Here is a 16547-nt window from a genome sequence, read left to right as displayed (position 1 = left end):
AAGCGACACGATCAAGCAATTGGCCTTCTACATTATGAAAAGCACTTTTAGGCTTGGCCTTGGATGTTCAGGCGTTGAACTGTTGCTTGAGGTATCCTCCACATCCGTCATGATAGCTTGTGTGCCAACACAAGCATGTGTTTTGATTTGAGTCACATGACTCTCTGTAGCCAATCATGTTGATGGATAAAAATAAAATCAGAACAGGGAAGTAGCAGACACAGACGGTGGGAAAATAGCACAGTAAAATTACAGTAACAGCCCTTAAAATGTACTAGAGTAAAATTATACCATTTTGTAACTACTTAAAACTACTTGAAAAATGACTTCATTACAGGAATGAGAGTATTTGAAATTCGTTACTCTACACCTCTGCAACCAACCAATCAAGTTCCACAAGAGTAAGACCAAGTTTGAAGACTGCAGCCAAAATTATACCAGTATCATTTGGATATAAAGAATACAATATCGAAAGTAAACAAAAGGATTGCAACATGTAGAACCTGCGGTTCAAAAATTACAAATGCTTTATAAACAACGTCCAATTTTTTTTATTAAAACGAACACATTTCTTCCATGTAATATGTCCATCAAAGTTGAGATCCTGCACTCCACTTTTATTGCATAATGTGTCTTTTAATATCCTTCCTGTTCTTTACAGTCAGATAAAAGTAAAAAAGAAATATACATTTTAAACACAAATTGCATGGATGCCCTAAAAAAGAAAATGGACTTCTCTCTCGTTAATAAACCGAGACAGTGAGGCACTTACAATGGAAGTGAATAAGGGCCAATGTTTTTATGTTAAAATCAAGGGCGTAGCCAAAAAAATTACTTTTGTGTGGGCCTCAATAAAAATGGATGGGGATGTTTTTCTTAGCGACAGAGAAGCTGTGCATTCAAAAAGTTCTTTCACACTTTCAGACATACAAATTTATGCATTTTTAAACTATTTTATAAATATATATTTGAAGTCAAAGAAACATCTCTAATATTCTGGGTGGGCCTGGTCTAATGTGTTTAGGCCCACCCCAGTCCACCCTTGGCTACGCCACTGGTTAAAATACTCACTATTTCAAAACTACAACCACAAGACATAAACAATATGCATGTAAACATGATTTTAGTGTGATAAAATCGCTTACTAACCTGTTCTGTAAAGTTATAGACAATTTTACAACTTTGTTTATGACGATGTAATGTCAACAAACCCTAAAACGATAAAATGACGATTTAAACAAATTTACAGCTCAAACAATATACAAGTTTTAACAGAATAATTAAAGTGATTTTATAAAGTTATAAAGTTCACATTTCTGCTTTTTAAACCCTTCAAAAATCGGCCCCATTCACTTCCATTGTAAGCACCTCACTGTAACCTTGATTTTTGCTTTTTAATAATTTTTTAAGAAATGTTGTGGTAATCAACATTATGCCACAAATGCTGTCGATTGAGCTTAACTTGTATTGAACCTCTAATATTCCTTTAAGACACACTTGTATCTTTCAAGCACATCCCAAGGCAGACAAATTGAACTGAGATAGATCGGCACCCTTTGTGAAAATATACAGTATGTCTCACATACAATTGAACTGAAAGTGATGAACATACTTTAAAAGCCTTCCTGATATAAGTTAATATATATTTAATATAGGAATTAATACTTGAACACTAATTTGGGCAAGGAGCACTAATGACATGTTTAAGACTTGAAGCCAAAAGCTGAGGACTTGTGACTTGACTTGGACTTCCTGTCTTGACTTGGGACTTGTCTTGGGACTTGACTTGGACTTGAATGCAAAGACTTGAGCCTTACTTGTGACTTGTAAAACAATGACTTGTTCTCAACTCTGCTAAATATCAAGGTAAATGAATTCTTCATTTCATGACCCCTTTAAAAGTAACCCTCTCAACACTGTACATTTTTTGCCACAAATGCTGTTGGTTGAGCTTAACTTGTATTGAAAACTGAATATTCCTTTGACATGACTAAGTAAAAATGAACTACATTGGGTTACATGAAAGTAAAGTTTAAGGGTTAGATTAAAATCGAAACTTAATGTAACAATGGCATGTGACCACTTACAGTATGCTCTCTGCTACACTCACACCTTTCACTATAAATATAGAACTAACTATATAAAAATAAATAACTCATTTATAACTAATTTAAACAAAATATTCCATCTTAATTACAGTTGCCATGCAATGATTCAGTCTTTCCAAACTCCATGCATACTGTAACTCTTTCAAATACCAGCCATCTTGTTTCTGTGAAGGGCTTTATGGCTTGGGCAAACGGTCATAATTCAGACCCTAACCGTGTTGATGATTACTGCGATATAAAGCACTCCCAGTTTATCTGATTTACAGGCTGCTGACAGAATAATCTAACCACACTTGGCATAGTGTGCGAGCTATGGAGACTGAGTGGGGTGTTGCTGGATAAGTCAAACCGGGCTCCTTCGGGGACGGAAGGGAGGTCAATACTGTCACGCTTGCTCCAATGAATGTGGCACACAGTCTCGCTGACAAGGGGAAAAGCTGCTGCACCAGCACACAGGATTATGGGATAGATGTTAGGTGTCAGTGTAAGAACAAAGGGGGGAACTTAAGCCATCCGGACGGAAGAGAGGGTATGATATGAATAGAGATGAGCAGGCCAAGTAGAAATCGGCAGACTTTTTTTCCCACATTTTCTGGACTGATTTTGGAAGATAATCTGTGTGAATTTTTATATACCGGTACACAAAATAAAAAAAAAAATCCTTTTAATTTTATGGTAAAAACTGGCAGCTGTGGGTGACTTCTTCGTAAAAAAATATTCACCGTAGAAAATACAGTGACCATGTTTCCGGCATTACGGAATGGCATTTATGTGTTTGTATATTTTATAGTTCACTCTCGTATAAATCAATAAATTACATAATGTTAATATACCAACCTACGGGAACTACAAAAGTCTGCTTTTACAAACACCACCAGGGAAACACACTTGACACACAAATAAGACAATAAACATAAACTATGCAACAGAAAATGTAACAGAAAACACACAAATGTACATAACAGATATGAAAAATAAGAAACATCAAAAGTGATGGTCACGCATTGAAAATTATTTGTATTGCCTTGTTAAATTAAAATATAATTTTTCACAGTACATGATAACCAAGTGACAGTTGTGTACTGTTGCATTTTAACAATCTTTTCCAAAACAATTCAAATACAATCTTTTTTTACAGTTTAAATATGTTAAACAAAGTTATTATACACTATGCATACACTTCTATTGATAACAAAGAACATAATAAGAAGAGCTAAAAATATTTAAAGGTGCACTCAGTAATTTTTCCTCATTAAAATATAATCATAAAAAATATTTTTTTTTTTAAACATATGTATATACTTGTGACCACTCATATAAGATGTGAGTTTAGACTCCAGTCTTATCAGTAACTTTATAATTGCTATTTTATTCTACATGGAGAGGGTCCCCTCATGGGGTCTGCCGTGTTAGAATCACATGACCAGTCAAATACTACTTGCTTAATCTCAGTAACCGACCTGGACACTTTCACTCAATTGATTAAATCAATCGTGGCTGACTGTGAATAGTATAATTCTGCAATGAAATCGGTAACTGAAAACAACTTTTTGTGTTTTGAATGGTGCTGCATCCAGGCCCCTATTGGTGTCAGTGTAAGTCCAATACGACAAAAACAAAAAATTACATAGTGCTACTTTAAAGCTACTAGTGTCGCTAGTGGGTTTTGAAACAGATTACATAAAACTCCCCACGTCTTCCATTGGTTGTAAATAACAAATAGGTCTGCCCCAAACGCACACCATTGGTTGACCCATTGTTATTGTCCAAATGGGTCATTCAAACATATTGAGGAATTTGAAAAAAAATTCATAGCGCCACAGAGCCACAGTTACATTTTCAGATTAAAATTAACCTAGAAATGTCTTGTACTTATGGCTGACTCTGTTCTCTGCTTTTTCAGTTGGCTGAAGTCATGCTCATAATACCTGTTCTCCTGATTTTTATGCTATTTTATTCTTTTTATTTTATTTTTATATAACGTTTTCTCAATGTGTATTACTTTTATTCTTATTTCCTGTTCTTAATTGTTTAAAAAAATTTAACTTATCTTGTATTTTCTTTAAAATGTGTTTGTAAAGCATGTTGAATTGCCATTGCGTATGAAATGTGCTATATACATAAACTTGCCTTGCCTTGCATATTAAGCTGGGAAACTTTCCGTCGATTTTTCTGCAGAATTCTGCACACACAGATTCTGTGCGGGCCTGGCAATGAGCATGCATGAGATATATTTGGGGTGTGGGAAAACATAAAAATGTTTGCTAGATTTACACAGCTAAATAGGGTGAAACAACGTCAACAGTCAGAGAATATTTATTTTATTTTTTTATGTACGAGTGTCAACGCCCAGATCATAATCATCATCAACACTGTGTATTGGTGACTATAGTGAGTGCTGTGCTCGTGGAAGCAGCTGCAGGCTGTGCAGCAATATGATCCATTTGAAAAGACAGTGTTACCTTAGGACAGGGCTCTTCAACTACTTTCTTGCGGGGGCCAGATTATCCGGATGAAAACTAGTGGGCGGCCAAAAAAATTGTTCTGTATTCATCTTAGCTACCACTTTCATTGCAAGTAACGTGTTACTTAAAAAACACCTTTAATACTGTGCATTTATTCTTATTGAAATAGTCACAGGGTATACTGTATATTGAATTATCATTTTTTAATGTCTGGCCATAAATCTCTTCATAAGATCTGGCTGAAGAACAAACATGACTTATACTCTTAACTAACAAATAATTCTTTATAAAATTTACTATAAAAACAAACAAAACATGATATCATTTTAACATTTTAGGGTTATTGTTTACAAATTATTAAAACTGAGGAGAAATATATAGATATGCTAAAGCCCTCTCACATTATCAACCCACACATTAAAACAATGGTCATAAAGATTTAATTTAATTGGGGTCCTGGGTAGCGAGTAAAGTGTAGAAGTGTGGTTCTACACAATTGCCAGTGTAGAAGCCAGATTTTTGTGTAGGTAATCATTGGCAAAAGAAGAACAAACTGAGTTGATCCTGTTGTTTGTGATTGAGAAGGCTGACTCACAGCTGTATAGAACTAAACATGATCAGGATATTTGCAGGTTCTGTTTCACATTATAACTTTTTTCCAAGCCCTACAGATCCTTAACAGATGAGACATGGTCATTAGACACTTCAAGAACAGTGAATAAAAGCAAACTTTTCAGTGCATTTTCGTTGAACGGCCGTTTTTCACAATTCGATTTCTCTTTTGTTGCCAAAGATTTGCATGTGTGCTAACAATATTTCTGTTATAACTGCTGTGATCATTGTTCCACCTGTAGATTTGACCTCACTCCATACAACCAACCAATTTTATATAAATACATTTGATTGAAAAAGACGAGATCAAATGCTCAACTAAACGGTGCGATCCATCTTTAGCAAAGCAGTGTGACTAAACTATCACCAGAAAGCTTAAATGTGTGCTCCAGTCCTCACAACTGATGATGGCTAATTGTTGTTGCAAGCGCCATTGAGCATTGTTAAACTCACCACTGATTGCTGTGGCTCACGCCTATGAATGCTGAGTTTTGCACAGAGAGTGCTCTTGTATTTCAGATTGGAGGGCTAGACAAAGATGATTGGTGGGCCAGATTTGGCCTGCGGGCCTCCAATTGACTAGCCCTGCCTTAGGAAGTCTCGGATGCGTTAAAACGTTTTCTCTACACAAATCCAAACCAAACTGAACTTGTAACAATGTAGTTTAACTAGTAACTTGCAACAGAGTATACGGTGAAATCACACCAAAATGTCAGAGCGGTTTGGCTAACTTTCATCTGTTTCCGAACTTGTGTAGATGCATAAAAACCTTGGAATATTCCACTACACTGATGGTGTTGAAAATAACAGCAATCTCAATCATATCGGTGTTGTAATAGTGGTATTTAAAATTTCAGCACACATTATGTAGCATTAATGATAATAACAAAGCATGTTATTTGTATTTTAGGGGGCCCTTGGCTTCTGGGGGCCCTAAGCGGATGCCTACCTTTGCCTAGTTCTAAGTCCGCCCCTGGGTGTGGGGGTGGAGAAGGAAAAAAAAGTTACTGAACGAAAAGAAGCTCAATTTACAGTTTGCCTTGACAGTGCCATTAAACAGTCATGGGGGAGGGAGTGGACAGATGACAGCTCGGAGGAGCAGAGGGAAGAAATTGAGAGAGCGAATGGAGAAATAAGTCGGGAATGGATAGAGTGGCTAATTGAATGAGAGAACTGGAGAGAGGAGCATTGCTGGCTGATGTATCATCAGAGCAGAGTCCAAAGCGAAGAGAAATTGTTGAGCAGCATGTAGATTTGTATAGTTTTTTTGTGAAGTCAGCGGTGCATCAGCAAATATACAACAACAACGCTGCAATTTATTTTCCTGTGCCTCTCCATCAGCATATTTTCTATTGTCCCCACATCTGTGAAGTCTGTGTTTGATCTACTATTCTTCTTCAATGATCCACACTTTTGCTCACTAATTTAAGCATCATATTGTCACAGGGGATAGGAGATAAACGATGGGGAGGGGTTTGCTGAGATTTGGTTAACTTATGGAAAGCTTTTAACAGACTGCCAAGGACAGTTGAAGATGGATATGTCTGTGTTTGATAAGGCAATAGCAATATGTGGTGATACTGTTGGTTGCTGAATTGAAAATAAGGAAATGAAAGGTACTTTGAGGATCATATCTGATTTCATTATGGCTTTATGCACAGATGCTACAAACATACAGGCACACAAACAACACACATAGAAGCAGCTTCACCTATATCTAACCATCTTAAATAATCCTCCTCAGTAAGCATTTGTATGGTCCTGCATTTGCCTACTAGAGGATACTACAAGGCACTATTTCATCAGCACAATGTCTATTTCTCTATCATTTGCATAGATGTTGGTTTTTCTAATAAACTTGTTCCACTATTTAAATTTGGATATGCAAAACATATCTCACAGTGAAGTCATACCCTGCAAAAACCATATAGAGGAGAACACTAAAGTGTGTCAGTGTTTTGTTTTCTTCATTTAAACATGGAAAGAGTGAAATCCCTCTCTTCCTCTTCCTCTTATCTCAACCTGCCAGTTCCATGGTACTAACCAGAGTAAAGAAACGGACATGTCATTAGATTTCATCGCTGGGAGATCCAGGATAGACCATGAACAGGATGGACCGTCACATCCAAATACAGTCTTTAGTGTGAAATGGAGCCGCGTCGCTTTAAAGCTGAAAAGTGTAATGTTTTCGATGTTAAAATACTTTTCTTTATCCCAGATTAATATGCAGAGACAACAAGTATGCCAATCAAAGGTTGACTTCCTCAAAATGTAAACATAATTGAGCTACAGTGCAGCAGGTTTTAGTCTCATAAAATGAATGCTACTATAACAAAATTTTTGCAAAAAAAATGTTTTGCAAAATTTTACGTGCCACATTCAACGTTTCACTGCAGTTTCCTGGTGAAATAACACTAGAGGTACTACAACAACTTTGCATTTTATTCACTTTCACACAAATCACAGGTACTGTGGCTGTTTAGGACGTTATAAACACTTATTTTTCATTCTATTACTCAAACCCTGCTATAATATTATATCAAAACAATTTTACTCTAATGCATCAGCTTGCGCTGTAGTTCAACTGATAGAGTGTTTGACTTTGAACTTGGAGATCGAGGCTCGAGCCCAGCCAAGGATGCTCAAAATGAAATTGAAAGTGAAGTGAAAGTGCTACAGAAGCTACATGATATGACGTGATTGCTGCAGTAAATGTGCTTTTCAAGACTAAATTTGCTTTTAAAACACTATTGGTTAGGTTTAGGTTAAAGTTTTAAGTTAGGAAGGTACTGTATGTTTTACTCATCAAAACATCCAGGTGTACATGAAACAATGTGTAATCTAATATTTGAATAAAGGTCCTCAGCTGACCGCGCTCAAAATGGTGAGGCCACGGTTATGGAAAATCTGATGAAAAATCAGGAAATTTACAATTGTGATTTCCAGGCCTGTAAAATCTTAAAAGTAATGGAAAACTTATGGAAATTCTATAGTGAATATACATTTTTCTAGATTTCATCTGCTCTGAAAATTTTTCATCAGCTAGATAATAATGGTTCTCAATTTCAGTATGAATGATTCATTAGCAAATCGGACTGAAAAATATGTATCCAGAAACACAAATGCCTGGAAATGTCATGGAATTTCATTGGTCAAAAAGGTTGGGAAGTGGATCCCTTTATGAGCATCCTGTCCCCAACCAACCAATAGTATGAGTTTGGGGTGGATCTTTTTCCCAACCTTTGGCAGATAGGGTAGTATTCGTTAAACCTTTTTTGAAAGCAATTATTATTTTAGCAATTATTATTATTTTAATACCTATAGGTGGCAATTATCCTGATATTTATTTAAAAAGGAATGGCTGTGTGTGACTAGGAGGAGGGCGCTGAATCAGCTGATCAGCGTGAGAGACCGGTGGCCGATCTCCACAATACGATTGGCACCGTGGGGTGTGTGTCAACCTTCTGTGACACAATAGCAGCATAAAAAGTACAAAAAGCACATGTATTTCTCTCCTCAACTCTCACACACTCCCTCCCTTCCTTCTGTCTGCCTCTATACTTATTTAAAGAATCTGTAAACTCCTTTTCACTGCTCTCCTGGGTTCTCACCTTGTCTCTGCAATTCATTTCATTCTTCTGCTACATCACAGCATTTAAGTGCTTCTGTGCATTGATTCAGTTCTTCCATTTATATCTGCAAACAAACGGCCCTATGCTGCATTTAAGTGATAGCCGAGACACATGATTCCATTTACTGTATGTGCAGAACAGATTGTGCATATGTATGGACATCTTTATTCATACGGCCACACAGGACAGCCTATGTAACCATTCAGCAGAATCTATCATATGCTGTGATATGCACCCCCCTCCACCCCCAGACACATATGATTTTCTTTTGCTTGCCTCCCACATGCACAGTTTGGACTTCCAATGAAAGATTGATGTTGCTTTAAGTAGCTGCCAGAGAACATTAGCCAAGGCAGAGAGAGTGCATGAGCAGATGCACCAGGCAGAGATGACTATCAATAATGCAGTCTCCAGCAGTCCCACAACTGAGAAAGAGAGATAGACAGAGAAATAAGAGATGGAATGGACAGCTATGTGGAAAAACAGTCATGCTTAAAATATGGGAAAAGTCCCTAGATGATGTAATATTGTCAGTTTTAATGTGGAGGGGCTGGGTTTTTTTATGACTTTTTTCACAGACTGTGATGATGTATTTCCACCTTAAATTAGCAGTGTAAATATAGCTAAATGTTTTATTTCTGTAAATGTATTATTCTTTGTGTTATATTACCTTGATGGGGTTTCAAAAATAGCTGCTTTTTCTCTTCTGACTGTCGTAATCCATCTCTCTTGTTTTTTTTTTGGAAAGTTGTGAAAATGTAATAGTGTATTTTGTTGTTGTACAGAAACACAAAAATAATATTTGCTGTGTTTACCTTGGCATTTCAAACCTGGAAATTAGTGAAAGTGTGTCAAATTCTTTGCATGCATGTCAGCAAGCAAGCATGCTACCTTGTTTCTGGGCCATCAGTAAGATTCAGTGTAGGAGGGTTAGTGCAAGATAACTGTAATGCGTAGGTGTTACAGGTAGGATTTCTATTATTATTTACTATATTGTATGCCGACCCTCACTGCTCAAGAATATATATATTTTGTTTTACCAAGGTAACTACATTTTCCATGAAATAAGTTCCAAAATACCATAGTTATTACAGTTATTGTTTCTACAAAACTGAGGAAATTTGTTATTAGCCACCACTGTCATCATAGATAGATAGATGGATGGATGGATGGATGGATGGATGGATGGATGGATGGATGGATGGATAGATAGATAGATAGATAGATAGATAGATAGATAGATAGATAGATAGATAGATAGATAGATAGATAGATAGATAGATAGATAGATAGATAGATAGATAGTGATGACAAAGAGGAGACATTGCCTCCTCTCACGTGTCTTTTTGCCTGATTTTCTCAATCACATTCAGGCCATTCTGGAGCTCAATGAGATTTGGCTTTGTCTGTTGGTGTCGCTGTTAGACAGAATTACTTTGGAACTAAGACTGCTACAAATACTGTATTATTTGAGCTCACATTTCATGATTTGTCAGCTGTTTTATTTATGTACAGTCGATTATTTTCCTCATCCACATTTTTTAGGAGGCAATGCCTCCCTGGCCTCTACGGAGAGAACGCCACTGATTGATGCTCCCAAACCCTTCTGTTCTGTCCTTCTCTCGTGGCCGCTAATCCATCTTAGTGCCAAATTTCAAGTTACTCTCTTTTCCTGAACCTCTTAGAACCAGAATCTCTTTCAGTCCCTCACTCATACAGTCCTTTACCAGCTAAAGTGTGCACTCCTACTGACAGTTATCCCCTTCTCTCTATCTCTCCCTGTCAGTCATTTGAACCATCATAATCTCTCTAGTGTTAGCCTCAGGGCTGATCTGAGATCCCCACAGGACTGACAGGAGAGTCATCATTTACTTAAAGGGATAGTTCAACCAAAAATGAAAATGCTGTCATTATTTTATCAAATTCATGTTGTTCCAAACCTGTATGACTTTCTTTTTTCTGTGAAACAAAAATGAGATGTTGAGCAGAATGACAACCTCAGTCACATTTAAAAAAAAGATGCAATGAACATGCCATGCATCTCTTGTGGAGCACAGAAGAAAGTGACATGAGTTTGGAACAACATAAAGGTGAGTAAATTATTAAATAATTTTCATTTTGGTGAACTAACCCTTTAAAACTTGTGTTTTCCAACCAGCATCTCCAGTCCATCCAGGATGACTCTTCATCCAGGCTAACCATAGCAACTCCCCACCCCATAATCCCTTTTTCTCGCAGCACTTCGACTGTCTTACCTCACTCTTGGGACCGGCCTGGTGTTTTTCTAGCGAGGCCCTCAGTTGTTGCTGCTGAGTGCCATCATGATGTTTAAGAAGGGGCTGACTAATTACAGAGCATTGTGTGGGACACAAACATACTCCCGTGGAGATAAATGTAATTATTATGTAGTATCATACACATCGTACACAATTAATTTACATATCCTGTACATATACATCATCATATACAGTCATATACAACTGAAATACATTTTTACATAGTCTGAAGAAAATGTGAGTGCAAAATTTGTCACTATGATGCTAAGGTGTGTGGGTTGTCACCAGGGCATTGCAATGATGTTTGAGTGTTTTTTGTATCATGCTGCTATACGGTTGCTTGGGTGTTCTCTGTGATTGCTAGGGTGTTGCTAGGTGATCACATGGTTTGAGTGAAAATAACTCCCAGGTTTCTATGTTTATTTTGGTCCCTAGATATGACTCAGCTCCCTCATTCAGTGTTAGTCTATGGTATTTATATGTTTTTTTTTTTTTTGCCTGAATCATCCATGTCCATAGCACAAACATTCTGGCTACTTTCGAACCAAAGTTTATATATACCAGGATCCAAAAGTTTGAGCAATGATGAAAAATGGTGCACAACACACACACACACACACACACACACACACACACACATGTTGTGTTTCCATGTTTTATGGGGACTTTCCATAGACATAATGGTTTTTATACTGTACAAACTTTATATTCTATCCCCTAAACCTAACCCTACCCCTAAACCTAACCCTCACAGAAAACTTTCTGCATTTTTACATTTTCAAAAAACATAATTTAGTATGATTTATAAGCTGTTTTCCTCATGGGGACCGACAAAATGTCCCCACAAGGTCAAAAATTTCGGGTTTTACTATCCTTATGGGGACATTTGGTCCCCACAAAGTGATAAATACACGCTCACACACACACACACACACACACACACACACACACACACACACACACACACACACACACAGAGAGAGACATGGAAATACATGTGCACACTTTAAAGTGCACACAGATAACTGGCTGTACAATTCAGAACTCCAAAGCAGCTCTCACAGCACAAGTTAAGCCCTTGGGTAATAATATTTTTCCATTACCACGAGCCCATCTGAAATGCACCATTAAAAACAGCAAACATGGCTCACATACCAGTCTCTAAATAAAGCTGTCCTGACATTCATTGCTGCTCTACATACACAATTCACCATGCACTTGCTGCACCGTCTGTCATGACCTTGCTTTCGAAGGGTACACTTATAAATATGGACATGGCCACAGTCAGCCAACTCATTAAATAATGATTAATGGGTCATACTGCATCTATAAACACAGGCATATTAACTGAAATGTGTGTTTGCACTTGGAGGTGAATGGAGGGATTGTGTGTTTGCGTTTGGATGACAGTGAGCGATGAACATATTATAAAAGATGCCCCCATAAGGAGAATCATAAACTCTTTCAAGGTGCTCATTACTGTTGATGACTGAGTTGACTTGCTTGAAGACAGAGTTATTACTCTTTGAATTTTTAAATTAGTTTTTATTTAAATTTATTTTCTTCAATATGTAGTTCCAAATTAGTGTTGTTTTCATTAGTTTCAACACGATCACACTGGAAATCAATATGTAGCTTCCAAATGTATATGTACTCTGAAATCAACCCCATTCTGCCGAATTACTGACAAATAATCTTCACCTCTGGCGCTGCTGATAGGTTAGTACTTTGCACAAGCTACCTCAAAAACATGGGTTATAGTCCCATGAAGACTACTTATTCCACTTATAGATTAAAATTAGGTTTAGGTTTGTGGTTAGGGTGCAGGTTAAAAAGACTACGCCTTTCTTGTGACTATATAGTATAATTTAAAACTAAAAATATAACTCAGTTTTGGAGCCACTCCGGTATATCTCACAATGAAACTGTTCAACAACACTTCCAGACTCGGCCACTGGGGGCAGTGGTTCGAATTTCAGTTAGCACAGAACGATTTCAGCAGCAGAACTTTCGAACAGTCTGGTGGGTTTTAGTTGGATATTGTTTTTCCTATCTAGTGGTATTTTCATATTTAATGGTTTGTAAAGATTGGTTGTAAAGGTTTAGCATTTTATAATATGCAGTATCTAAAAAACTAAGATGAACTCATGGTCATTTTTATTTTATTTTAGTGTTCTAGTCATAGAAATGTATGTTAGTTTTTGTAGTTACTGTATGTTCATTCAGTTTTTACCACTGTTTTTCATGAGTATGAAATCAAAATGTGCTTAGCACGGCTCTCATTTTGAGTGTGGAAGTATTTCTCACCGTGTAAGCATGCTCAGTGTCATGTTCAGGTGTAATGCCTTAATTATCGCCTGACACTTCTCTCTTCCATCACCCTTTTTCAATTCTGTCTTCTTTTCCTTTTACCTGCTATTCTCTCCAAGTTGCAGGCAGCTGATGCGTATGTGGGTGAATCGTGCCCATGTTCTTTCTTTCTTTCTACCTTACCCCTGAAGGCTTTTTAAGCTTGTTACATATGAACTGCAGTTAAACAAAATGTGATCTTGTCTTTCTCTGTAACTCCATATTTCTCCTCCATTTTTATCTGTTTGGCTACATTCGCAATGTTATCAGTACAAAATACAGGCTGGATTTGAACCTGCATCTCCAGCATGAGCACCAAGGCTCAATATATCTGGAACTCATGCACTAACCACTAGGCCATGACAGACCTCTGTTTTAATCCATTAAGGGCAGAAATTTGTGTTTGACAAACTTTTCTATTAAATGATGTCTAAAAATCTCTCTCTCTTACAGTTAGATTTAGAAGTTTTGGACCCACGGGGTCGGACTCCTCTCCACCTGGCCGTGACATTGGGCCACCTAGACTGTGCCCATCTGTTACTCCAGCATGGAGCAGATGTCAGCAAAGAAAACAGAAATGGTTGGACAGGTAATACAGTGTAAAAGCTCCAGTTCCACTGCATTCTGGGGTCAGTTTAAACCTCACTTTACACCCTCTCTTTCTCTCAGTGTTGCAGGAAGCCATTAGCACACGTGACCCAGAGCTGGTACGCCTGGTGCTGCATTACCGTGACTACCAACGCACCACCAAGCGTCTGGCAGGAATCCCACGCCTACTGGAGAGACTCCGGCAGGTTAGCCCCAGATGTGTTTTAATAAACTGAGCCAGCTAATGAGAAAACAACAAGCTATGAACTCACCCACCAGCTTAACAACCACCTGCTGCCCGCACACCTGAGCCCCTCATTCCACTAGATACAGATACATAAATATATAGTTCACACCCAGGTATATCGGTAACCTCTAGCTGGGAGGGAATCAGCAGGGACCTGACAATACGATATTATATCCACATTTGGGTTGCGATGCGAAAATGCCACAATTCTTGTTGTTTAGTGTATTGTGATTCAAATTTGTGATATATTGTGATCTTTTACACTTTTTAAGATTTATCCATTTCAATTGAATAACAAATTTCCATCTAATTGAATTGTCTAATCTTTAACTAAATAAAATGTATAAATCTTAAAAAATGCAAGTTTTATTAATTACATTTTCTTCAAGACTATTCAATTAAATTAGATGGAAATTCGTTATTCAATTGAAATGGATACTTAAAAATAGGCAAAAATATTTTTTTGAATGTACTCAATCGTTTCTAGTTCATCTTTATTGTACTTTGGTGGTTTGTGCAAAAATATAAACGTATTGCTTACCTTATATAGAGCCAAATAAGTAGCATAGAGTAAAGGCACGTCAGTGTCAGTGAAAAAAATAAAAAACGTTGTAAGGGGATTGCATAGTTTGGTTCCCGCTTCTTTATCAATGGACAAAAACCCTTGCAGTCTAGCTGTAAGGAGGATCTGTACAGGAATTCTTTCAAATGAAACAATTTATAGACTCATTGCATCTTTTCACATACTTGCTCTTAATTCCCAAAATATTCATTTGAACAATTGATGTAAAAATATAAATTCTTGGCATTAGAACATCGATAAAGTACAGTGATTGCTTTCAGTGAAATATCACTTTCAAAGTTTCATACACAGTATTGAGGTAAAATATTGCAATACTTTGAAATATTGCTTTTAAAGTTTCATATACAGTATCATGAGGTAAAATATCTAAATAATTCTAAATATTGCTTTCAAAGATGAATTTTAGTTGATGTAAACCAGTGGTAAAGAAATGTTTATGAGAACATGAAAAAGGCACAAATTCATAGTTAATAAAGAAATTATATATGTAATTAATTGGAAATACATTTAAACTTAATGTATTTGTTACTGTTTTAGTAAAACTTACTATTAAACCATTATTACTTAATAAATGTCATAATAAAATATTGGCTAATTGCTAGCTAAGCATTTATGTGACCTAATCTAAAGACACATTTAAAACATTTTTTAATGATCCATTACATCATATAATAGTGTCATGAGGAAATAAATCGCAATAATTGAAATATCGCTTTCAAAGTTTCATATTTACATTTACATTTATTCATTTGGCAGACGGATTTATCCAAAGCAACTTTCAAAACAGGTATACAGTATAATTGCAAAACGTTGAAATAATAAGGTAAAATATTGCGATACTTCTAAATAACAAATTTTACCTTACCTCTACCCTCTAGTTCTACGTCATTCTTTGTTTGCGAGACCTCTCCTTTCCTTTCTCTGCTCCCTTTCTTCAACCTCTGGCACCCCTTTTGTTTATGATGGATGTGCAAACTCTCTCATACTTCACAGTCCTCATCTCTCCATGAGTTTTATTATTCATGTCTTTTCCTGCAGAGTGATCCATCTCTCTCTCTCTAGCCCTCCCACTGTACATTTACATTCACTCTAACCTTCTCTCTTTCTCTTTTAGGCACAGGATTTTTATGTGGAGATGAAGTGGGAGTTTACAAGCTGGGGTAGGTCATAAGTGCTGTAGGGATGTATAAATCAGAGTTCGTGGTATGTTTGTAAAGGGATTCCCCCTTTCCACTTCCTTATCCATTTCCTTTCCCCCTTTCATTTTCTTTATAGGGATTTTTTTATTCTTTAATATAAAAATGTAAACCATGAACCAAACCAACCAGCTCTGAGGTGATTCACAAACTTTACTTTAATTTAAATAAAAAAGTGTAAAATATGATTTTTCTTATTTTCTTTTTTTTACAATATTCTTAAAGGAATATTTCACCCAAAAATGAAAATTCTGTCATCATTTACTCACCCTCTTTCTATGGTAACAGTGACTTTGATTGTTTGAGCTCTCTCCAGGAGTCTCTCCAGAAGTCACTGGGAATTTGGCTATTAAGAACATTTGTTTAAAGATGAATTTAAAATCACACAGACTTGAGACATCTACTGAGGCATGCAGCATCGTTTAACAACCTCAGTGCTCATTGGGTGGTCTGTATTGAAAAGTTTTATTACTAAAATTAAATTCTCTATG

The 16547-nt window shown here is 36.6% G+C and overlaps 1 protein-coding gene across 1 annotated transcript in view; it reads left to right on the top strand.

Annotated features, from left to right (window-relative positions):
• Positions 1-16547, top strand: part of ankrd13b (ankyrin repeat domain 13B) — a 46615-nt gene that overhangs the window by 8889 nt on the left and 21179 nt on the right. Inside the window, exons 2-4 of the mRNA XM_052106628.1 lie at positions 13896-14031; positions 14112-14236; positions 15975-16020. Coding sequence (XP_051962588.1) covers positions 13896-14031; positions 14112-14236; positions 15975-16020 — 307 coding nt within the window. The remainder of the gene's footprint in view (positions 1-13895; positions 14032-14111; positions 14237-15974; positions 16021-16547) is intronic.

This window comes from Xyrauchen texanus, chromosome 36, assembly GCF_025860055.1.
Source record: "Xyrauchen texanus isolate HMW12.3.18 chromosome 36, RBS_HiC_50CHRs, whole genome shotgun sequence".
Classification (NCBI taxonomy): domain Eukaryota; kingdom Metazoa; phylum Chordata; class Actinopteri; order Cypriniformes; family Catostomidae; genus Xyrauchen; species Xyrauchen texanus.
The sequence above is the reverse complement of the archived record's forward strand: the minus strand, read 5'-3'. Positions and strand labels throughout refer to the sequence as shown.